This window comes from Pipistrellus kuhlii, unplaced genomic scaffold (assembly GCF_014108245.1).
Source record: "Pipistrellus kuhlii isolate mPipKuh1 unplaced genomic scaffold, mPipKuh1.p scaffold_m20_p_17, whole genome shotgun sequence".
In the NCBI taxonomy this organism is placed as follows: domain Eukaryota; kingdom Metazoa; phylum Chordata; class Mammalia; order Chiroptera; family Vespertilionidae; genus Pipistrellus; species Pipistrellus kuhlii.
This window is the reverse complement of record NW_023425482.1, coordinates 18,060,356-18,083,425: the sequence shown is the minus strand read 5'-3', so window position 1 is coordinate 18,083,425 and position 23,070 is coordinate 18,060,356. Positions and strand designations below refer to the sequence as shown.

Sequence of the window (23,070 nt, the reverse complement as noted above, 5' to 3'; positions counted from 1 at the left end):
TGTTGTTTTTTAGTTCTCCCAATAGACTGTAGTTCTCAATACAAACACTCGGCCTTCTTCCTCGGCTTGTGTCACTGACCTCGGGTGGGGGGCGGGGATCTGTCCAGGCCCCGGGACCTTCCGGGCCGTCCTTAGACTCACGCTCGCTGCACAGGGCCCGGCTGCTCCAGCTCAGGCTGGCAGGACCTCCAGTCTCTGTGGTAGCTATGCGGCCGTGGAGTTTTCAGAGCAGCCCTGGACGATTCGTGTCACGTACGTGGCTGAGCTCCCTTGAAACTTTATTTACAACAGCAGTCAGCAGGCGGGATTGGCCTGTGGGCTGCGGTTTGCTGACCCCTGACCTCCACCAGGCAGGCCGCGTTGGAGAAAGGAAGGGGAGCCTTCCGTCACTGGGCCAGGAACATGGATATGCGGAGAAAGGTCCAATCCATTCGAATTTGCAGCCCGGTGAAGAGCACAGGGGAGGGGACGCTGGGCGGGGGTGGGGGGGGGGGACGGGGGGAGACACAGGAATGCGAGCAGCTTGCTGCCTGTCCCCCAGGAACTGCTGGAGGAGGCACTGTGGGGCGGGTGAGGGGGGCACAGAACAAACCCTCTAAGGCACATGTGTCAAACACAAGGCCCGCGGGCCAAATCCGTCCCGCCAGGCCTTGCAATGTGGCCCGCACATTTAGGCTGGATTTTAGATTTTGGCCTCTTCTCTGATTGAGTTCGACACCCCTACGTAAGGAATCGTATCGGCCTGCAGCCAGGGTGGGGGTGGGCACGTGGCTGTGGGCTCAGGGTGGGGGTGGGCACGTGGCGGCGGGCTCAGGGTGGGGGTGGGCACACGGCGGTGGGCTCAGGGTGGGGGTGGGCACACGGCGGTGGGCTCAGGGTGGGGGTGGGCACACGGCGGCGGGCTCAGGGTGGGGGTGGGCACGTGGCTGTGGGCTCAGGGTGGGGGTGGGCACACGGCTGTGGGCTCAGGGTGGGGGTGGGCACACGGCTGTGGGCTCAGGGTGGGGGTGGGCACACGGCGGCGGGCTCAGGGTGGGGGTGGGCACACGGCGGTGGGCTCAGGGTGGGGGTGGGCACACGGCGGCGGGCTCAGGGTGGGGGTGGGCACACGGCGGTGGGCTCAGGGCGGGGGTGGGCACGTGGCTGTGGGCTCAGGGTGGGGGTGGGCACACGGCGGTGGGCTCAGGGCGGGGGTGGGCACGTGGCGGCGGGCTCAGGGCGGGGGTGGGCACGTGGCTGTGGGCTCAGGGCGGGGGTGGGCACGTGGCTGTGGGCTCAGGGCGGGGGTGGGCACACGGCGGTGGGCTCAGGGCGGGGGTGGGCACGTGGCTGTGGGCTCAGGGTGGGGGTGGGCACACGGTGGCGGGCTCAGGGCGGCGATGGGCTCTGAGTGGCTAACCCGGGCGTGTCCTGTCCGTCTTCTCCGCCCCGGCAGCACCTGCAGCAGCACGAGAGCAGCGTGGAGGGCGAGAGCTGCTACTACCACTGTGTCCTGTGCAGCTACTCCACCAAGGCCAAGCTCAACCTCATCCAGCACGTGCGCTCCATGAAGCACCAGCGCAGCGAGAGCCTGCGCAAGCTGCAGCGGCTGCAGAAGGGCCTGCCCGAGGAGGACGAGGACCTGGGCCAGATCTTCACCATCCGCAGGTGCCCGTCCACCGACCCAGGTGAGTGGCCCCGCCGGCCGGAGTGTCGCGGGGGCGGCGGTCCGCGCCGGCCGCCACTGCGTCCTGGAAGGAGCGCGCGTGGAGTGTTGCTTTCCTAACAAAAGGAGCTTAGGACCACTTCCATTCTGGTATCACAGGCCACTGTGGATGCGGCGTATTGCTTCACATGGTGCATCGCACAGGTGCCAAGCTGTGTCTCGTTCGATATCAGGACGGTCAGTGGGCTCAGGTCTGGTCTGGGAGGAATAGCTCCAGGTAGGATCCAAACAAAGACTGGTTACAAACGTTATTATTGTATTTGAAAGCGACCCCGGTTGCCCCGTGACTCCGTGCTGCCTGTTACTTCGCGGAGCCAAGCCTTCCACCACCCCCAGTCCTGTCAGCTCGCCCGCAGTCACCTTCCCTGCACCCCGGCCTCCCCTTGTGACTCACCCCTCCGCTGTGTTGTCAGACTTCCCGTCCCTCTCTCTCACCTTGGGAGCACAGGACAGTCGCTTGCCTCTTGAGAAACAGCAAAGCCAAGGCCCCCTCTGTCCTGCGTCCCGCCCCCCGCCCCCGGAGAAGCTGCAGGGCTCTGGAGGGCCTGCCTCACTGGTCACCCCCAGCTGCGCCTCATGCCGCCGTGGTCCGTGTCCTCCTGGAGAGGGCCCCCTGCGCCTTGGGTTTACCGTCTCCCCTCCCACCCCCAGTGGCTCCCGCTGGCCGACTCTCCCCTCTCTGCCTCTCTGCGGTCCCTGAAATTGTTGCCCGCTCCGTCTCGAAGCTCCCTCCCTTCTCCGAGCGCTCAGTGTGCTCCTTCCTCATCCTCCTGCTCCTCCTGGCCGTCCTCCGGCTGCCCAGGCGCTGGCCTCCCCGGGCTAGGCGGGCCCCGGCTCCCAGCCTCAGGAGGCTTGGCTCTGCTGGCCCTGCCGAGGGCCCCGTAAGCAGCTGCGGGTTCTCACCGGTGCCGCCTTGCAGGCTGAGCTCAGGGTGTCCGTCCACACTCTCCTCCCAGGGGCTCGCTGCTGAGCGACCTGGTCCAGAGGGAACGTGGGGCCATCCTCCTCCCTCCACCGCCTGCAGCTCCCTCTCCGCCCCATGGGCCCCTCGGGCTGAGGGGGGGGTTTAGTTTTAATATTATCGAATCGCACACTTGTAGAGTGTCTAAAGGCAAAAATTACAGCCCTTATGGAAAATGCCGTGACCCTCCCTCGTCCCGCTCCCCTGAGAATGGCTTCCAGGCTCTTCACTGCCTTGTCTTTGCCTCGTGTGACGCGCTTCCAGGTTTTAGCTGGATTTGTGTGACTTATTTCCATATGGATTGACATGCTTCTATTACTATTTTTCATTGGTTTTCAAGTTTAAGGCGTGTCGTGGCTTTCTACACTGGAAGATGGCGATTCCACTAGCATGGCGTTCTATAAATGCACTCACTTGTACCCACTCACACACGCCCCGTCTGCAGACACACACACACACACCACACACACACCATGCTCCGCGCGCACACACACGCGTGCACTCTGCACTACACTTCCCCGCTCTCCCCCCAGCACTCCTCCTTCCCCCCCTCCCCAGCCCCCTACACGCTCAGTCCTCTCCTCCCTCTGTCTTCCAGTGTGATTAAATAATAATTTGGGGTTTTATTAATATTCAGTGTTTTCATTATTCTAACTCTATAAATATTAATCACAGCTGAGCCGTGTAGAGTTTTATAATTTCATTTACCTACTTGTACAACTTTTTGTTTTCCCTGGTTTTCTAGGTACCTATGATTAATTCATGGCTCAGCCTCCCAGAATGACAGCTCCCCATCTCTGGAGGCCCTGCTGGTACCAGTTGTGCTGGGGGCCGCGTTTCCTCCTGGAGGCACCCCTCCAGAGCCCCCAGGCCCCTGCCCGCCCGCTCCTGCCCCCGTCACCCTGCTCTGACTGCACCCCCTAATCCATATGATTTCCCGTGTGACGGGCTGCACCCCCCTCTGAGGGTGTGCCACCCTCCTTCACTGGAGTGGCTCTGGTCTCCAGTCGTGGTGGCCCCATGTCGGTGTGAGTCGTTGTCAGGAAGGTGCTGTTGGGCCCCAGGATAATCCTGTCATCGCCAGGTCCCTGCGAGGCTGTCTCCTCCCACACGTGTCTTTCAAATTCCTGCTCTGGTTCAAGTCCTGCCGCCTTAACCCATGGGGTCTCCTTCGCTTCCTGTCTGCCCCATCGCTCCGTGTGTGCGGGGCAGTGCTCTCTGGAGCAAGGGACGGGGCCCGGGACCCGAGGACACGTCTGTGCCCAAAGACCGAGACCATCGTACCATCCGGCTGTGGGGTCCCCAGTCGCCACTGGGGCATCTGGCCCCTCTCTGCCCCCGCCACTCCCCGTTATTCCTCTGCCCAGTCACTTCCTAGGAGTCTCCTTCTGCCTCCTCTTTATTTCCGGGCTGAGGTTTTTCTTTTTAATGTGTGTGTTGTTGTTGTTGTGTGTTTTTTTTTTGCCAGCTCTGCCTACGTCATTGTTTTAATCTTCTGTTCAGAGCTGGCCCCTCCCCGCTCAGTCCTTTCTTTCACTCTGCTCCCAGTTCCCTCTTTATTAATGAGGTGCCCCAACCTAAATAGCGTGCAGCTGCCCTTCCACCCGGGCCTGCGGCCTGGAACAAACGGCGCGTCCCCTTACGCGGGGCGCTGGCATGGCCTCCCTGCGCCGCCGCCTTCCGGGTCCCCCCAAAGTGTCTGAGCAGCTGTGGTCTGGACGGCAGACTTCCTCTCCGTGTTTCCAAATCCTTTTGTATTGCCTTTGGCCCGCAGACATGCTCTTGGTCTCTACCCATCTCCCTCCCCACCCTGCACCCCCCTGACCCCGCCCCCACCCCGGCTAAATTCATCCTCCTCACCAGTGACAAAGAGTCAGACGATCAGGTGATGTTCCTGTTGGCATTAGCAGTAACTCGGTGCTGTTTTGGAAACTCCGTTAAGAAAACTCATCTTAAAACATCTCCTCTCCACCCCTCCTCCCACGGGATTGGCTCTTCAAAACGTCTTCCATGCCCTGGCCGGTGTGGCTCGGTGGGCTGCGCGTCCGTCATTCAGTGCCCTGAAGGTTTGCCGATTTGATTCCTGGCCGGGGCACATGCCCGCCCAGGTTGCAGGCTCATCCCCCAGGGGCGTGCGGGAGGCAGCCGATCAGCGTTTTGCTCTCATGTCGATGTTTCTCTCTCTCTCTCCCTTCCTCTCTCTCTAAAGAAATCAAAATCTTACAAAGAATGTCTTGAAGAAAAAGGATGCTGTGACATGGCATTAAGTGGTAGGTCGTCAACTTCAGGTTTTCCCCACAGACTTCATAAAACATCCCGTTTTCTCCTCTCCAACGGAAAAGCGAGAACCGCCACCTCCAGCCAGAAAAGCCGCTCCCGCAGCGAGGGGGGGGGGGGGAGCGCCCCGCCAGCCCTGCCTGCCCGGCCTCTGGCCGCATGTGTGCTGTAGGTCGTGCTGTCCGGAGAGTTCGTTCTGGTGTTCCGCCGCTCAGTTAATGAGCGGGCGCTTTCTCCCTCCTTCCCTGCTGTCCACATTCCGGGCAGGTTACCCAGAAGCCCCGGGAAAGAGCCCCGTCCGAGCTCAGGGCCCTGTGCCCGGGCTCCCGGCCCCTCCGCAGGCACCGGGGCTCCCCTTGCTGAGGCTCGTGGCGAGCTCTCGGATGATAGGCGCTTCCCTGTGATGACAAAAACATGGCTTCTCACATTTTACTTGTTGACGTCAGCCAACGTGGTTTCCAGACAGGCAAGCTCACCATCGAGCCTGTCCGTCGCCACGAACATGGAGATGTGCAGGAGGAGGAATTGCGATGATCCCCTTTCGGCCTTCACGGCCGGTCGTGGCCAGGACCTGCACCTGCCGCTGGCCACATCGCCCCCGACAGGCAGCACCTCGCCCTGCCCGGCGCCCCAGGCCAAGCCTTGGCTGCCAGCACTGTGCTCGCACCCAGGCCGGCCTCCCCTGCGTGGTCCTGCCTGGGGGCAAGCCTCACCCTGCCTCAGCGGGCAGGCTGGCTCTTCACTGCCTTGTCTTTGCCTCGTGTGACGCGCACGCGCGCACACACACACACACACACACACACACTCACACTCTCACTCACACACTTTTCATTTCAGACACGGCTTGGAAGTACACATCTCGGAGAACAGAGAGGAATCTAGCCAGATGAGATTTCCCCACCCCGCCATTATTATTATTTTTTTGCATCCCAGTCTTCAGATTATCGGCTTGCTTGTTATTTTCCAAGACCAAGGGGTCTCTTGACTGTGTTGGGAGTCGGTCTTTCCATGCCGCCCGCCCGCACGCATGCACAGGGAGAGGGAAAGGGAGAGGAGGCCGGTCCTGGGCTGTTTACCTGCCCGGCACCAGGAGCTCTGGCAGGTGGGTCACGGGGAGGGTCAGCTTCCCCGTGAGCTTGTCACAGAGGCGTTTCTGGCTGGGGGGGAGGGGGGGGGTGTAGGTAACTTCATTCTATCGGTGCCCCAGCACAAGAGGCCCTTTGTCTTTCTGTCCTCAGCCCTCCTCCTCACCTCTGCCTCCTCCTGTTTCCCCGATCACCCTTGCCTTCACGGCTCTTCCCTTCGTGTAGACATACATTTCAAAACTATGCACAGATTGAATTAGTGATTCTTGACTGAGCGCCTACTGTGTACAAGACTCTTGAATCCTTGGCGCGGACACAGTGGTTAAGGCACCGGCTCAGGCATTCACGGCAAATGAAGGGTGACCGGGTGTGTGTGCAGAAGCCCGCTCGCTCAAAGAGCAGGAGACGGGGTTCCCCTTCATGACGCAGCTTCGGTGCTCGAGGTAGTGGATTCCTGGGGCCAGGAGGCCTGCCATGTGACGGGGTCGTTTGGTGACAGCTTGTACTGAAACAGTCCCCTGCCTCGCTGGATGGATCATTTTTTTTGGACCAACTTTCAGGGAGTTCTGTTTAGCTTGGAAGGTTGAAAAGCATAAGAACATGTACTGTTTTTAACTTTCTCATTTGATTTTGTTTCTGTTTTTCCAAATTGGCCTAAGGCTGCCTTCTAAATATGAACTACATTACTTTTTTTTCTTTTTTCTTTTTTGTAAATATCTCAGTGATAAGCAATTTCAGTGTGATTTTTCTCACAGCAATAAAAATAGGTTGTGGCCAGTTCTGTAATCCTGAAGCATTGTTTTTATAAAACCAAAGCTATGCTCTTTTTTTTTTTTTTTTTTTTTCTCCCTCCCTTTTTACTGTACATCTTGTTAGCGGGGCGTGGGAAAGGCGTGGGGTGATGGGTTTCTAACTGGAGAAGTTGGGGTAAAAGCGCATCAGAACAAACCGGGGCGGCTGGGTTTCAGGGCCTTACGGCAGAATGAAGGAAATAGACTCTCTCCGGAATAAATACATTCCCCACCGAAGAAGGGCTGTTTGGCCAAGGGTTGTGAGCATCAGTGTGCTTTTTTTTTTTTTTTTTTTAGAAAGGCGCTTTACAATATGCAAGAATGAAGGGAGACCATTGTGTATCGAATGAAAGAGAGCATATTGTTAAATGAAAAAGGGAATTGGCAGAATAATGTAGAGGTTGATTTCATTAAAAAAAAAAAAAAAAGTATTTCCTTAAAGCTTTAACATAACCATTCTAAGCAAAGTCAGTCATTGGCATGTGGGGCTGGTCCGTGGACGGCATCTGTTCACGATGTGTATGGAGCCTCCCGGAGCCCAAACGCCTGGAACCTCGTGGACAGTGACCTCAGCCGGGCTGCGCCTGATACACCAAGGGGCGCGCCCGTGGCTGCTTTTGTTCATGGAGGCGGTTTTCCGCTCGGCAGTGCCGGCACACACGGTTTGATTGCTGTCTGATTCGCCTGCGTTTTGCATCCACCCTGAGAGGACAGGAGTGGTTCTCCGGGTGTACACCGCCTTGTTTTCCTGTTGGATAGAGTTCCTGATTTGCCTTAATTAGTCCTCTAACAATCTACAAAGGTCAGTGCCAATTGCCTGTTCATTTGCATTTGTAATTGCGATGGCTTCTGATTACATATTCCTTGTCTTAGTCCTTCCTCTAAGTGTGTGCTCGTGTGTCCTCTTCTCCCCCCCATCCCCCTCTCACTCCCTACACCCCACACCCCCACCCACCCATGTGCCAGCCTGTGTGGGAGCCGGGGGTCTGGCTCTTCACGTAAGAAGCCTGGGGAGGGACGGCCCAGCCTGCCCGGGCCCTGGGGCGCCTGTGAGGGACAGGCACCTGCAGAAGCCTCTGCCTCTCTCTCAGTCAGGGGCGTAATGAAGTCAGAGTCAGGGAAATGACGTCGATGCCAGGCAAGAAACCCGAGAGCCATCACCCAGCAGCCTTCTCGAGCTGGGTGATTAAGGGCAATTGAACTTGACTGCCCGCTCTCTGCAGGGTATGCTAATGGTCCGGTGTGCGGGGTGCCCTGCCACTGCTGCCCCGGGCCCCTGGGCTGGAGGGGCCCCCCCAGGGGGCCTGGTCACTTGGCGATGGGACTGGTGTCCGCATCTCATCTCCTTAAGGGAGACGAGCATCAGCACGGAGACCGCGCCTTCCGGAGATAAATGGTCCGAGCGTGGCCACAGCAGCTCCGGGCCCAGTGGTTCTCACTCGCCACCACCTTTTGTGTCTCGTCCCGCCATTCAGCAGCTGGTTTATTGCGATGGGACGATCAGAGCTAGTGCCCGGGTTTTCCATTTCATTTCAGTGGGTGGAACTGGAGCACAGGCCGCCCTGTATGTTGGGCGTGGATATGGCATACATTGCCGGGCCAGTTAGCTTTTATCGTGGTGGAGGCTTTCGATGATCCCTCACACTGGCCCTCGGGCAGCTCCTACTGGGTGCCCTCGGCCACCCAGCACCGCCCACTCCCTGCCAGGGAGGGTGACACCAGGGGGCACAACAAAAAAGAAAAGAAAGGCACTTGCTGGCGGTTACAGGAATCAGAGAGACCGAGTGGGGTGTGTGTGTGTGTGGGGGGGGGAATGGGGAGCCTTGGGGGTCCCCTAATTAAGGATAGGAGCATGCCAAAGGGCCCAGGAACACGGGGGTCCTCAGAGGAGACAGTGTCATGTCCCACCAAGTGCTGTTGTTCAGTGACATCATCATGCCAGTCCCCAGGGGACCCGAAGGTCTGAAACTGGGCTCTCAGGTGCATGTGGACTGCGAGCCAGTGAGTGGGCGTGTTTTCTGGGCTGGAGTTGGGGGTCTGTGCCTGGATTTCCCCCAAGGGGAGGGGCCTGTGGTTATGACAACGGTAGCGGGACACAGTGGCCATCCCTGCTGTCCTAGGCCTGTGTGCAGGCTCCCTCCCGCCCCCCCTCCCGCCATCCTAGCTCCTCCTTGGCTGCCCAGATGCGTCTCTTAAGAGAAACAATGACTTTCCGACTGTGCACAGCGCCCACTTCTCAGGCTGCCGGCATCCTACACTGAGCCTGCTCCTGACCTTTACGGGGGGCAGGAAAGGGACTAGAACATGGATCTCTTTGCTACCGAAATAGCTCAAAGGCTGCTGCCCAGCCTCGCAGAACGGAAGGAACCCCCTTCAGACTGTGACCCAGTTACGACACTTCAGTCCCGCATGCTTTTCCCGGGGCCCGAGAGCAGCAGGGAAGTTTTGTCACACGAGCCAAATTTCAGGGAGTTCAGAGGGACGTGTGGCTTGTGGCTGCCCCGGTGGGCAGTGCAGGTTTATAGAAGAGCCAGATCCTTCCACCGGACAAACCTGGTCCTCTCGGGGCCCGGGGTTGCAGCCCGCCCCGCCGGGCGAGGGCCGAGCTCTGCAGAGGGGCCTCGGCGGGCCGCCTGCTCCCTGCCAGCCTGTGCCAGGGGCTGTCCGGCTGCCCTCCCGTCCCTCTCCTTCCTTTTCTCGGGTGGGCTGATGTGGGCTTTGCCACCCACGCCTCTCCCCTGAGTGGCTGTGAGGGCGTTGGAGAGGACCCTGAGAAGCTATTTCTTATGGAGTGGATGCTAAAGGGCTTTTTATAGTTTTAGACCTCAAGACCATCTTGAGGCCTTTTGTGTATATGCTAATAAAAGGAGCTCTTTATTGCTTTTAAAAGATCCTGACCTCTGCTTTAATTAGAACACTAAAAATCGGACAGTAAGTGATTTTTCTTGGAACACGCCTGTCGCGTTAACTCGAAATTTCTTCCAAAATTATTGTTTTCTCACACCATCCCCACTGGTTTTAAGTTCTGCGCCTGGGACAGATTCCTTCTCCTCGGGGACCGCCTGCATTGGCAGGGGCGGCCGTGACAAGACCCCCAGACCCCAGCCGGCGGCTGGAGCCACGGGATTTATCCTCTCACCGTCCGGGGGCCGGGTTCCTCCTGGCGCTGCTCTCCAGGGCTCACCGGGCTGCCCTCGCTGGTTCCCAGGCGGCATTCTCTCTGTGTGCACCTCGCCCTCTCCTCCGCTTGTGGGGACACCAGTCAGGGTGAGTCAGGGCCTCATTTCCATTCACCGCAGCCCCAAAGGCCCCGCCTCCAGATCCAGCGGCATCGGAGGTGTTGGGTGGCAGAACTTCCGTACGGGAATTGGGGGCACACATTCCCGCCCATCGCCTGCACGTCTGACAGCGTCCTGTTTCTTGTTCTGTGAAGGAGGCCGGGTGTGCTGGAGGACACAGAGGAGAAGGGAGGCGGGCGGGGGAGACGGAGGAGCCGTGGCCGCGGGCTCAGGTGCAGTCCCTGCTGGACTTGGTGAGGGTCTTGGCCGGTGAAGAAGCAGAGCGAAACTCACTGGGCTTGCGGGTGGGGATCGAGAGCCCCCCCCCCCCCCCCCCCCGTTTTGTTTTGTTTCGTTCTCTGTTCGGGGTGAATGCGCTCCAGAGCGGAGCACGGACACCTTGCTGACTGGCCGGGGGAGAGTTCTGTGGTGCCTGCCGCTGGCGCTGCTCCCTCCCGAAGGGCCCTGGTTGCAGGAGGTCCCTGGGGTCCACACAGCCTGGGACCCCTCCGCTTCCACCCCCTCCCTCCCCCCAAACAAACAACCCGAATCTTTCCCTGGTGCTCCTCACCCACATGTGAAGCACAGGAGAGACTTCTGTCCTTTTGACTTGAGGATGACATGTCTGTACCCCAGTGCAAACCCCAAACTCAGGGATGAGGAGCTGGCTCTGGTTGGGGTATGTGCTAGGACGACGAAACCCAAGTCAGACCCCTCTCCGCCCCCGGCCCTGCGCCTTCGAGGGGCACCCACACGCCACGGGACATCTGCAAGATGGCAGTGCGGTTCCGGGACAGGGACTGCTTCGTTGTGATCCCCAAGAGCCCCGAGCCCCGACGCCTTTGTTCCCCGGATGCCCCCCCGGCTGCGTGTCCAAGGCCATCGTCCCACTGGGGAGGCCTTGGGACCCAGCTCTGAGTTGCGTGTCTAGCCAGCTTTCAGCAGACAGGCCCGGTGGAGCTCTGCAGCCATTTATTCTCTGAGGACCCGTGCCCAGGCCCTGGGCACATCCGAAGACTCGCTCCAAACACTTAAGACCAAGGAGCTGTGTGCCACGCGGTCTCCCTGGCATGAGGAATGAGGGCTGTGTGTGTGTGTGTGTGTGTGTGTGTGTGGTTTGCAGGCACAGGCCTCCTGGTCCCTCCTGCAAGGCAGCATTGCACAGCTAATTGGGAAATAGTGATTCTTTTTCAAGGATCTATTTTGACACCACTCCCCTCCCCCTTCAGGGTCCTTGTCCTCTCGGGACTGAAAGGCTTGTGTTGAAAGACACACACACACACACCCCCCGAGGGAACGATGTTGGTATATATCACGGGTATTTGGAAGGAATGTTTCAGCCACACCTGGCTGCCGTGTGTGTGAGGACAGATTTAATTTGTTTTAGAAATCTGGCCACAGGCAGTCTCTTCTGTTTGTTTCCTTAGGGGAGGAAAATGGGAGAGCGGCAGCAGGCTGTGGTTTGCATTTGTTTCCTTCCAGATAGACCAGCCAGCAGACGAGAGATTATCTCTAAAGGATATGAAAGGTTTAATCATTTTAATTTTGTTTTTATTAAAGTTTATCATAACTTTTTTTTTTTTTTTTTTTTTTTTTTTTTTTTTTTTTTTCCCTGTCGTGCCCTCGTAGAACAGAAGGGAGCGAAGAGGAGGTAATAAAAATTCACAAACCCCAAGCCTTTGGTTAGTAGAACTCCCTCCAGGCGGCACCACGTGGCAGGAAGTGGCTGGCGGGCCGGGGACAGCAGGCTGACCAGGGCGGCACGGAGACGTGGCCAGCACCCCCACACTTCCTGTCCAGCAGCGCCCGCGTGTCGTGGGGGCTCCGGGCCTCCCTTAGGGAGAGAGGCGGCCCCCACTGCCGGCACGTCCTGCCACGGTTCTCGAGAGGCCTGCATCCCCAAGCCGTTTCCAGCCAAAAAACATCTAGTTCACCGAGAACAGAACTGGCATCCGTTAGATTCTCTGACCCTTGATCGTAACGATGGCGGGGTTGGACCTCGATATGCTGAAGACTTGTTGTGGACCCAAACCACTAAGGTTGGATGCATGTGTTGTATGAAACAGCCAAGTTGGGATGAAAATAGTCTTTGTTTTTGTTTTTGTTTTTAATAGAAACACTGTCCTGTGATTTATGGTGAATCAGTAGATAGGATCCGAGATGATTAGGTTTTTGGCTCATTCTCCTTCCAGGGCAGTGAGAGCAGCGGGTCTCAGAGTGAGCTCAGGTGTCCCCAGCACCTGGGTGTGGGCGGCGTCCCCCAGCGCCGCCGGCCTCCCCTCCACCATGGCCATGAGGCCCTGTGAAGCCGACTGGCATCCCAGCTGCAGGCCGGGCAGGATCTGGCATCTCCTGCTCCCTCTTCTGTCCTCAGGAAGGCTGGGAATGTGACTTGTGCCCGTTAGCCGTTTGTAGTTAAGGCAGTGGGATTAAAGCACTGTCAGGTGGTGAGATGGGTGGCGGGCTTGAAGTTTGGGCTATGAGGGCTTCGTAGTATGATGTCCACTGTTTTTATGGAAAGATTGAGAAGCTGTCCCTTGGATCGAGCAGAATCTGCATTGTGGAGGCTCCCGCCAGCTGCTTTTGGGTAATGACCTGTCCCCTGCAAGCAGTGTGGGCAGCCCTGTGCACCGCAAAGCTCTCGGTCCCTGGGATGGTTTTCTGATCAGGAAACAAAGGGCAAACGTTACGTGTAACGAGTAGAGAACTTGGTGATCGCTACCTCATCTATGACATATGCTTGATGGAGAAAATAAACTGAGTAACGAGGGGGGAAGCTATAAGCATCCAGTGATCACGGATGCAAGTGTGAACATCATAGATGTATTAAAAACAAATACCTAAAAGCTCTTGTCCTTCCTATAATGTCCTAATCAAATTCAGCACCTAAAGAGAAATTTTTACACATTGGGCCCCGACTAAAAGAAAGACTAATAAATAGAAACAATATATTGATTTCTGGGCTATTCGTGTTGAGGGGAACTGCAAGGGCTGGTGAGAGTTCTGTTTCTATTTAACATTTTCATTAGCAGCTTGAAAATAGTAAATAAGCAAATGAAATGTGCATACAATCTAAAATATTTATGCAGTAATATGTATAATTGCATATACTTAATAGAAAACAGGTAATTGGACTACAGATGTTAGAATCTTACTGTATTTTATGTATACTTCTTTGAAAATTTTTAATCCTATCTAATAAAAGGGTAATATGCAAATTAACCATCACGCCGTCACAAAAAGGGTGGCACCCATTAGCCACAGGATGGCAGCGCCCAGTCCTCTCAGCCCCACGGGAGTCCCCCAGTCCTGGGGGGCAGAATGGGGGGTGGCCACTAAGAGTGGGCAGTGTGAGTGTTCTGCGCCTGGCCTCAGATGGGCCTCTGGGCCACAGAGAGCCTCTGGGCAGTGGGCGTGGAGTGTCCAGGCCCAGCAGAGGTCTACTGGCCCACAGATTCATGCTCAAGGCTACTAGTTTCAGTGTAATTTCAGACTTACAGAAAAGTAAAGTTAAAAGAATTCTTTAGCCAGATTCCGGAAATGTTAACCTTTTAACACATTTGTTTTATCAATCCCCCCCCTCTCACAGACACACACACACACACACACACACACGCTTTCACTCTCTATACATGTATATGTAGAATACACACACACACACACACACACACACACATATTTACATTGTTTTTTGTTTCCTGAATCATTTCCTAGTAAACATCAGACATGGTGCCATTTGATCTCTAAATTGGCTAACATGTCCTTCCTAAGAACAAGGGCAATATCTTTCATGGCCACAGAAAAATTATCAAAACCAGAAAATTAACATTGACACAAATCTACTAGGCAATCTGTAGATCTTATTTAAATTTTCCCCATAATAACACTTATATGAAAAGAAAACTGCAGGTCATAAGTTGTATTCATCTCTTTAAGTCCTTTAAGCTAGAACAATTCCCCAGTGTTTTCTGTGTCTACAGTGTCAACATACTAGTATTTGATGAGTACAGGTTGGTTAGTGTCCTTCAATATGGGGTTGTCAGAGGTTTCCTTATAATAAGAGCCAGACAATGCATTTTGATAGAAATTATACATGTTCTTCTTATGCATTGTATCAGGAGGGACATGATATTTATTTGTCTGTTTATTGATAATGTCAAACTCTGATCACTTAGTTATGATGACAGTGATTACTTATGTGATGAGTTAGTTAGTAATCATGATGACTAGTATGTTATCTATTGCAAAGTTATTATTTTCCACTTTGTAATTAATGAGTATCTAGTGGAGAGATAACATGGTGTCTGTTTAATAAGGAATTGATTTTTAAATGGGATTATTTGGGAAAATATATGCTAATAAAATCAGTAGGTAGAGCTATTTAGCAAAAGGGGTAATAACGGTTACTGAAGGTGAGTTTTCAAGCTTATATATGGTTTACCAGCTTCTAGATGGTTAGGTAATTCAGACCAGAATACTGAAAGAATGGAGAGAATTTTCAAAATGCCCTTGGCCACTGATAGTGGAAATGAGTGAGGAATGGTGAACTTTGGAAATAGCCAAAGAAGGAAGTGATGACAGAATAAGAAGGGAGAAGAAGCATTAGCTTGGCCAGAGCCTGAGAGCGGGGGCTTAGGGATGTGGACGCTGGGACGTGATGAGTCTGAATCCATCCCTGGTTCCTTAGTTAAGGACCAGGAACACCTCTGGTTGCCATGGGTGCGCTCTGTGTGAAGACACTGGCCCGGAGGGGGTGGTGTCTGTGTGGATGGGCTTGTGTGGGGCGCTGGGCACGGGGGAAAGGTGAGGGTTCCGAGTGCTGCTTGCTGTTCTGTATTTTTAGTTCCCGCCAGACTGGCAGTATTTTTATTTTTTATTTTTTTTTTAATGTAAGAGCATTTGATTAGCTTTTCATTTTTCTCCGCTGAAGCCAGTACAAAGTCTGGGTCCTTGTTCCCTTCCTTCCCATCTGGCCCCCCATCTCCGAGGGCACAGATGAGAAGGCCGATCTTTGTCCCGGGCTGGCTCAGAAGGTACCGCCTCGTCTTCATCTCCCGCTCTTTTCTCCGACCGGCTTTGGTGGAAATGCAGTCTTCTGATTTTTCTTCTTCTTGCGTCAAATCATTGTCAGCCTTCTCTCCTGTCCATTCTTAGAGTTTCTGCCAAGCCCCATGCTTACCTTTCTTCCTTTCTGGAGGTAATTATTCCTCCTTTCATCTTCAAGGCCGCACGTACAATGGGGTCTATCTCCTGCCTCCTTAGGCGCACAGAGGTCCATTGTGCCCGGAGGCGGGACCGCTCTGTGCCCTGGGGAGCTGCTGTCTGGCTGGAGAGGATTCCTAAGGAGACGGCTGGCCGGCGGGAGACCCTGGGCCGATGCGCTCATGTGTAAAAGGCGCAGAGCACGGAGGGTGAGCAGGTGGGAGACAGACGTGAGGTCCGAGGGAGAGCAGAAGAAACTCGTTCTCCATGGGGAGGGGAGCCTGGACCTTCCTCTTGGGAACAGGGAGCCGTGAGATGCTGGCCTGTGGCACATCGCTGACCTCGCCCTGTTTCAGGCAGGCGGCTAAGGTGATGGTGAGGCATCAGGCTGGGGCCCCTCCCTCAGTGGAGAGAGCAAGGCCAGGAGCGGGGTGGGTAAGGAAGGAGCATGAAAACAACGTTACCGTTGAACCCACACTTTCCTCCCTCACCCCCCTTTTCCAAATGATACGATGCTTACTGCGCACCACAGCCTTCCTTACACATGGTTGTGTGCTGTTTGTTTATCTCAGATCGTCCCAAAAAGATTGGGTGTTTAATTCTGCGTAGTGTGCCTTCCTAGACTTGTGCCTCTGCAGGGCGGGGCCTTGTCTTAGCTCCCGTGTAGCTGGGGCCCCGGGCCCGGGTCTGCCCACAGTGCTGTGCTCCTTGGGCCCCTCGGCGGGCTCTGGGGCCCGTCCCCACACTTACTCTCCTGCGCCCCCGCCCCAGCTGCTGCCCCTTCCTGCCCCTCTACACACCACCCCCTTTCTGAGGGTTGACGAGCATGGTCCAGAAAAGCCACTGAGTAGGCCGGCGTGTCCACCAGGAGCTCGGGAAGTCCTGCCTGGGCGCCATCGGGGGGCTTGGGGACTGTGAGAAAACAGCAGATGATGAGCCAGTTCTACCTCAGCGGCCGGTCACGCACGCGAGCTGAGCATCCCATCCGTGCTGTAGCAGACGTGCCAATCGGGCCCCGCTGTTTCACCTTGAGAAGAAGGTGCCACTTCTCCTTCGTTTCCGCCAAAGCTCACCTCTCCCCAGGTTCCCTACCGCTCACGGTGGCCAGAAACTTGACAGGAAATGACTGCATGAGCAGAGACAGATGACTCAACGAAAATACACGAGATCGCAGGTGGGGACTGGGGCACCAGTCAGTGGAGGAGCTGGACTGCACTGGCCGGAGGGCACGGGTCCCGGGGCTCCGGCCTGCTCCTTGTGGCCTCAGGACGAGGGCATGTCTGGTCCCCGGAACGGGGTGTGTGCCCTCTGGGTGGAAGGGGACACCCGGAGGACAGAGTGCCCGCCGCCTCGGGGTGCCACCGAGTGGCCCTCAAGGGCCCGTGGCCCGGGCTCTGCCACCCGGTGATGCCGTCCCGGCCTTCCCCGCCGGCTGGACAAGGGCTTGCTTTTCTAACTGAGTGCGACCCCCCCCCCACCCTGGTGCTCACAGTCTGCTCCCGTGGCCTTCGCTCTGAGGAGTGGAATGCAGGGCTGCTTCTCTCGGCCCCGCACAGATGACGGAGGTTTCTGGGGCACCTGGGCTGGGGCTGAGGGCGTCGAGGGGACCGGCTCCTGCTGGGAGAGTGGGACGAGACGCTGGACCCTCAGCCTGAACCGGGAAACACATCGGGGACTTCCCGGCAGACCTGGTTGCAAGGGCTTTCCAAAGTCACATGGGAGGTTGGGTCCCAGAATTCCGAGCTGGCTGACTTTGGTCATGTTACATAATCCAGAGATTTCCCCCCACCCCCACCCCAGCTTCTCAGGTCATTTGATGGATGAAATGATTCCTCACTCCGGAAAAAAATACATGTTTACAAAAATTGTTGGCATATTTGATTCAGGCGTCCCCAACTGCACACCTCTAAGGTGTCAGTTCTTTTATCTGTAAAAGGGGACACTTGTGCACATTTTGAAGATCTGTTTCATTGATTCTCACGACAGTTAAGTAAGAGAGGGAGGGAGAGGGAGAAGGAGAGAGATGGAGACATCAATAGTGAATGAGAGATTCATTGATCAGCCACCTCCTGCACGCCCCCTATTGGGGATGGAACCCGCAACCCAGGCATGTGCCCTGACCAGGAATCAAACTGTAATCTTTTGGTTCATAGGTTGACTCTCAACCACGGAGCCACACTGGCTGGGCATCCCCTCTCTCTCTCCCAAACACCTGTGCCTTGGCCTCCAGGACATTTGCCCTGGGAAAAACGTTAGTCCCTTCCTTTTTGGATCATGTGTGAGGCTAGATACCTGCCAGATTCTCATTTTATCCGTCCACAGTGATCTCTTTGTTCCTTCGTTTCTCCCTCCACTTTGGGCACCTCACGGCCGGAAGCATCACGCTATCTTTTTGGTCTGCAGCTTCCTGTGGTGTGAGAGGAGCCAGGCTCTTCCTCTCCCACGTGTGGCTGTCTGGGTTGTGCGGCATCTTCAAGGTGGCGTTTCCTCTGCTCTCGAGGCCAGAGTTCACGCTCCAAACTCATCCCAGTGGCAGAACCGTGTCCTCGGCCCTCGAGACACGTGGCTTCCCCAAGGGCCGGCGACATCGGCAGATCCCGGGGCCGCGGTCAGAGGTGGGGCTGGGGAGAGCCAGCCCTGATGGTGCGAACACTCACTGTTCCGGGTTGAGATGCCCTGACCACAGCGTGACCTGCCACCCTGGCCAGTGATGGGTCATAGGGGGCCCCTGCATCTCAGCAGCCAAACGCCCGCCCTTCTTCCTGTTTCCTGTCCCCTGCTCCGCCGGCCGGGTCTCGCCTCCGGCCCTTGCGCTGGCACATTGGGTGGGGCGGTGGTCACTGGCGAGCAAGCCGAGCACTGGTGCTCACGGAAGGCTGTCACGGCCCAGGTGTCTGGCCAAGCACAGAGCCACCTGCGAGAGGGGAGGCTTAGCTGAGGCTCGGACAGCCTAACTCAGGGCCCAGGGCTTGTTTGTAAAGTGAGGACTCACCCGGCTTACGGGGTGGGCCCTCGTAGGCCACAGACGCCCTTCCCCTGCCAGCCTGCCTAGTCCCGTCTTGTCATTTGGTCACAGCTCTGCCCGCTCCCCTGGCAGTCCCCCCGGAGACCTCGTGGTGGGACTCCTTAAGGTCCCAGGTCCGTTTCAAGAAGGTAAAACTCTCGAAGGTTCTAATGCTCACATCCCAGCTTCCAATTAAATAGCTGGGGAAGGTTACCCAGCTGGCCGTCACTCGCGGGAGGGCAGGAGGGAACAGGCTGGGCTCTGAGGCAGCCCAGTGGACAGGCCACGTCTGCCTCACCTGGGCCCTGCTCGGACCACACTCATCCTGTCTCCGTTCCCAGCTCCAGGGTCTGGGGGAGCCTGCCACTTCTCAGGCAGTGTCATCGCAGCTTACAAACGGAACCCCAGTCCCGCTGGATCGCCCCAGGACCCGTCTCCAGAACTGCAGCATCTTCATGTTTCCCAGCTGCTTGCCCGTGGGCGACGGAGGGCTGTCGTCGTTGGCTCGGATCCCGATTGTGCCCCAGTGGTTGTGACTGGAGGTGGCAGTCCTACTGTGCGACACCACCCTGACTCAGTGACACAGGTGGCCCCGCGGGGAGGCCCGGGGGAGCATGGGGCCACGTGAGAGGTCAGCTGCCTGACGGCCAGCATCACGTAGTGCTTCATTCCCAAGCTGACGGAAAGGTTTCTGAGTTCTGTGCATGTCTTTTTTTTATTTTTATTTTTTATTTTTATTGAGTTTTTATAGAGAGAAAGAGAGGGATAGAAAGCTAGAAGCATCGATGAGAGAGGAACATCGATCAGCTGCCTCTTGCACCCCCCCCCCCCAACTGGGGATGTGCCCACAACCAAGGTACATGCCCTTGACTGGAATCGAACCTGGGACCTTTCAGTCCGCAGGCCGACGCTCTATCCACTGAGCCAAACCGGTTTCAGCTGGACATGGCCACCTCTTGCCGAGACCTTACGCGCGAAGTACCTGAGTGGCGCAGGGGGACTTCTCATGCCCTCGGGCCGTGGAGGGAACACCGCCAGCTACAGGCAGGTGCGTGGAACACAGCCCCTGGAGCTGCCACGACCGAGGCGGCCGTGCTGGTACAGGTGCCTTTGTGCTTCGGGATGTGTATTTGACGAAGCCTCAGTGCCAGGCGTCTGCGGAGCCCGGGGACGTGGTGGTGGGCCCGGGCGGCGGGCGGAGGGTCCCGGGTGTGGGGTGACTGTGTGGGAGGAGTCCCAAAGGGCCTGCGTCAGTCACAGCGTCCCATTGGCCGCCCCGTTGTCTCAGGGAGGGGAGGGCACAGGGTGCAGCGGTGTCTGTTCCTGGGTGACACTGTGAAGCCAGGTGGGCTTTCACTGTCACTCTCTGTTCTCCTCTGCCTCTCGGAGGTGTCCCTTTTCCAGGTAGAATTGTCTGGGTGGCGTCCAGGCCTGGACTTGGTTTGCAGGGGGGCCTCTGGGGCTTCCGTGGAGGGTGTCTGCCGCTGAGCTGTCGTCTGTCCCCGTCCTGGGGGTTCGGCTCACGTTGCACTGTGACTGATGCCAGGGTTCACCACGTGCTCGGAGGAAAGGTCTGCGCCCTCCGCCGGGGCTGGCAGTCCTCACACAGAGCTGTGGCTGGGAGGACGGGGGCCGTGCCTGTGACGGACGGCGCTCCCAGAGGAGAGGCCTGGGCCCAGCACAGAGGACCCGGTGTGTGCTGAGGACCACTCGTCTGAATGGGGAAGGGGAGGAAGTGCCGGAGGAAGGCAGAGCCGGACAGGTTGGTGATGACCAGGGAAGAGAGGAGGTGAACAAAGTGGCCAGAGTGCTTGCTGCCTGTAACTCGGGGAACCCTGAGGGCTGTGAAGCCAGCGTGGTGCTCTCATGCGGAAATGCCAGCGTTTTGTTGTTGGGTCATTCTTGAGAGGCGTCGGGGGGGACAGCCACGCTTGGGCCACGATCGGGGAGGGAAGGGCGGTTGAGGGTTCGGCCACCTCTGCCTGCCGGTGAGGGCATCACAGGGCGGCCGCTCCAGGTGGCTCAGCGGCTGTGCACAGTGGAGGAGGTGGAGTGGGACAGGTGTTGATGTTTGTTAAAGGACGGCAGGAAAGGGGGGAGAGTGAGCTTGGGCAGTTTGTTATTGTTGTTGAAATAGGTGGCTTTGCACCCTCCCTTGGGAAAGTGTAGGCCATCGGAGAATGACAGCCGGAAACAGGAAGGGGCGGGGCCTCCCAGGCCGGCCCCTGTCACCCTGCCCTAACGCTCCCTGCTCCTCCCGCTCCGCACAGAAAGTCGGCTTTCTGGCCGGGAACCCGAATCTATTAAAAATAATCAGCGACGAGACTTATTTATTTAAGTGGGGGTCCTGGGTGGAGGGAGCAGAGGATGGAGAATGTTGCCCTCCCAGGCCCTGGAGTCACAGCTCGGTCCTGGAGAGAGGCGTGGAAAGGAGGACGCCCACCCCTCAGACACGCCCCGGGTCTCCTTTAGAACCAGCTTCTCTCCTCGGATTTAGGCAGACATCACCTAGTATTTCTGTCAGCCGGCCTCTGAGGGCCCAGCTCCAGTGGGGAGCACTGTGGGGGTTGGCGGCTCCCTGGCTACGCTGTGCTGACTGCAGGAATAGGAAGCACCAGCAGCCAGACAGCCGCTTCCTGTGGCCACAACCAGAAGTGGCCACAGCCAACGGTTCCGTGTTTCCAGACCAGCGCCCTGAGGGGCAGCTAGCTCCCTGTGGACGGAAAGCTGGTGTCGGTGAAACGGGCCTGCGTCTAGTGAGGACAGCGCGCTTGGGCCTGGCGTTGCTCCTGGTGAACCTCACTCACATGAAGCCACAGCTCCATTTTAAACGCCCTCTCTGTCTGTGTCCCCTCCACGGGAGACGGAAGAGAGAGGGGGTTTGTAAATGGACCCACAGATTGCCCGGACATTTCTTTGCCACCCCTGTGGAAGGGAAGTTGGGAGAGAAAGCCGATTTCCTGCTTTGCCCCCCTGTGGTCTCCCTGAGGTGATCCTGGTTGCCATGGAGATCCACGCCCACAGACAGCCCTCTGCTCCTTCCACCCACAGGGGATGGGATCAGACGGCTGCCTGCAGGAGTGTGCGGAGCGTGGCGAGCGGGGGACAGTGAAGGAGGACCGGCCCAGCCGTGGTTAATCTGCACCCAGTGTTTCTGAGGAGAGGAAGTCATCCTCATGTTGTTGGAAGAAATGCCTTTCTGCGGATTGCTTAGAAAAAGAAAAATAGCCGAGAGATGAGAGCTCTCGGTCCTCATTTTGGAAACGTGAGGTCATGCTGCCCGGTTGGGGGTCCAGCAGGTGGGGAGGGCTTCGGGGCACAGAGAGAGGCCAGCAGGAGAGGGTGCAGAGGTCACCGGGCCTCGGCCCTGCAGTGCCAGCCCCGCCCCGCCTGCCAGCCCGGGGGTCCCCGGAGCTGCGTGGGGGGCGCGGGCAGAGGCTGATGTGGACCTTGCGTGCTTTTGTAGGTTGGCTCCCGGAACCGGGCCCGTGTGGCTGGGCCTGACGCCGGACAGGAGGCCCGGCTGGCTTCCCGGAAGGGGCTCGGCCCTGGCGGTCGGGCAGCAGCATGGCCGCTGGCGCTCTGCCCTCTCCCTCGCCCGGGCTGCGGCCGCTCGTGTCCACGTCCCTCCTTCCCGCTGCACAGATTGGAAACGACTAACCTTGCCATATTTAGTGCAGCGCTAACGGCCACTCGCCTCTGAGGGGTAATCATGCAGGCATAAATTCGGAAAGTTGCTAAGCTATGAGCAGTCTTATGAGCATTAAAAGTGTCCTCTTTGCCAGAAAGGTCATTCATAACTTGGCTACCCCGCTGATGTACAGCCAGCGATATTGATTGATTAATGTATAAAAGCACCAGGTCCATTTGCTTCTGTGAAAGAGAATAAAGTGCAGTCGACTCTCTCTTTATTTTCACCTCATCCTTTTGTTTGAAGGACGTTCCCCCCCCCCATCCCCCTTTCTTTTTGTTTTGCCGGGTAGGTTTGAGGGGGTTACGAAGAGCCAGTTTCTGCCAAGTAACGTGCGCACAAAGGGAACATTGATTCACATCAGTGTTGCTTGAATTACCCTTAAAGGTTTGCCAAGGAGCTGCTCTTATTTAACCTTCTGTGCTCGAAGGAAGAAATAAATAAATAAGTCATAAAGCCAGGCTCGTTGCTTTGCATTTAGTCTTGGACTGGGTCTAAGAGCCGTTCCTCCCATGGCTGATGATGGCGAGGGGAGTTGCGCGGAAAGCCCCTCGTTTGTGTCTGGGTGCCGGTGGGGGCGCCGAGGGGAGTGAGGCCACCCCCCCCGCCGCCTCCCGGGGCCTCCTGGGTGCCGATCCTGGAGCGGCTGGATTTACTTCCAGCGCAGAGATTAGTTCTGATCGGCTGCCTCGCATTCAGGCCGCGGCGTCCGGCCCTCTCTCTCCCCAGGCAGCTCCCGGAGGCAGTTCACACAATCAGGTGGTGGAAGCAGCCAGGAGAAAAACCTCCCTTTGTCTGGAAGATGACAGATTCTGGTGGGGAAGGCAGCTTGGCCTTTTAGCTCCGGTGGAATGAATTAGTTATACCGTGCTCAGAGCCGTCCTCGGATTTCCCAGTTCTTCACAGACCGAGCAGGGCAGTTGCACAAAGTTGGGGCGGGGGGCTGGGGGACGGCCGGAGAATAACTCCTCTGCTTTTCGGGTTTTGTTTTTTGTTTTGTTTTTTTACTAAAATCCAGTTTGTTCTTGTTTTAATTTTTCCATTATCCAGGCAAAGTAAGCAGTTTCCTAATCTTG

General features: G+C 56.9%; 1 protein-coding gene across 5 annotated transcripts in view; it reads left to right on the top strand.

Moving 5' to 3' along the window:
• The window catches only part of ZFHX3 (zinc finger homeobox 3), a 242,768-nt gene that overhangs the window by 150,172 nt on the left and 69,526 nt on the right, over positions 1 to 23,070 (top strand). For all 5 annotated transcript variants that reach the window (XR_006741860.1, XR_004988450.2, XM_045582732.1 and 2 more), the window contains exon 4: positions 1,436 to 1,667. Coding sequence is in view for 3 of the 5 variants with exons in the window: in XM_045582732.1 (XP_045438688.1) it covers positions 1,436 to 1,667 (232 nt within the window). In the remaining 2 variants the exon portion in view is untranslated. The remainder of the gene's footprint in view (positions 1 to 1,435; positions 1,668 to 23,070) is intronic.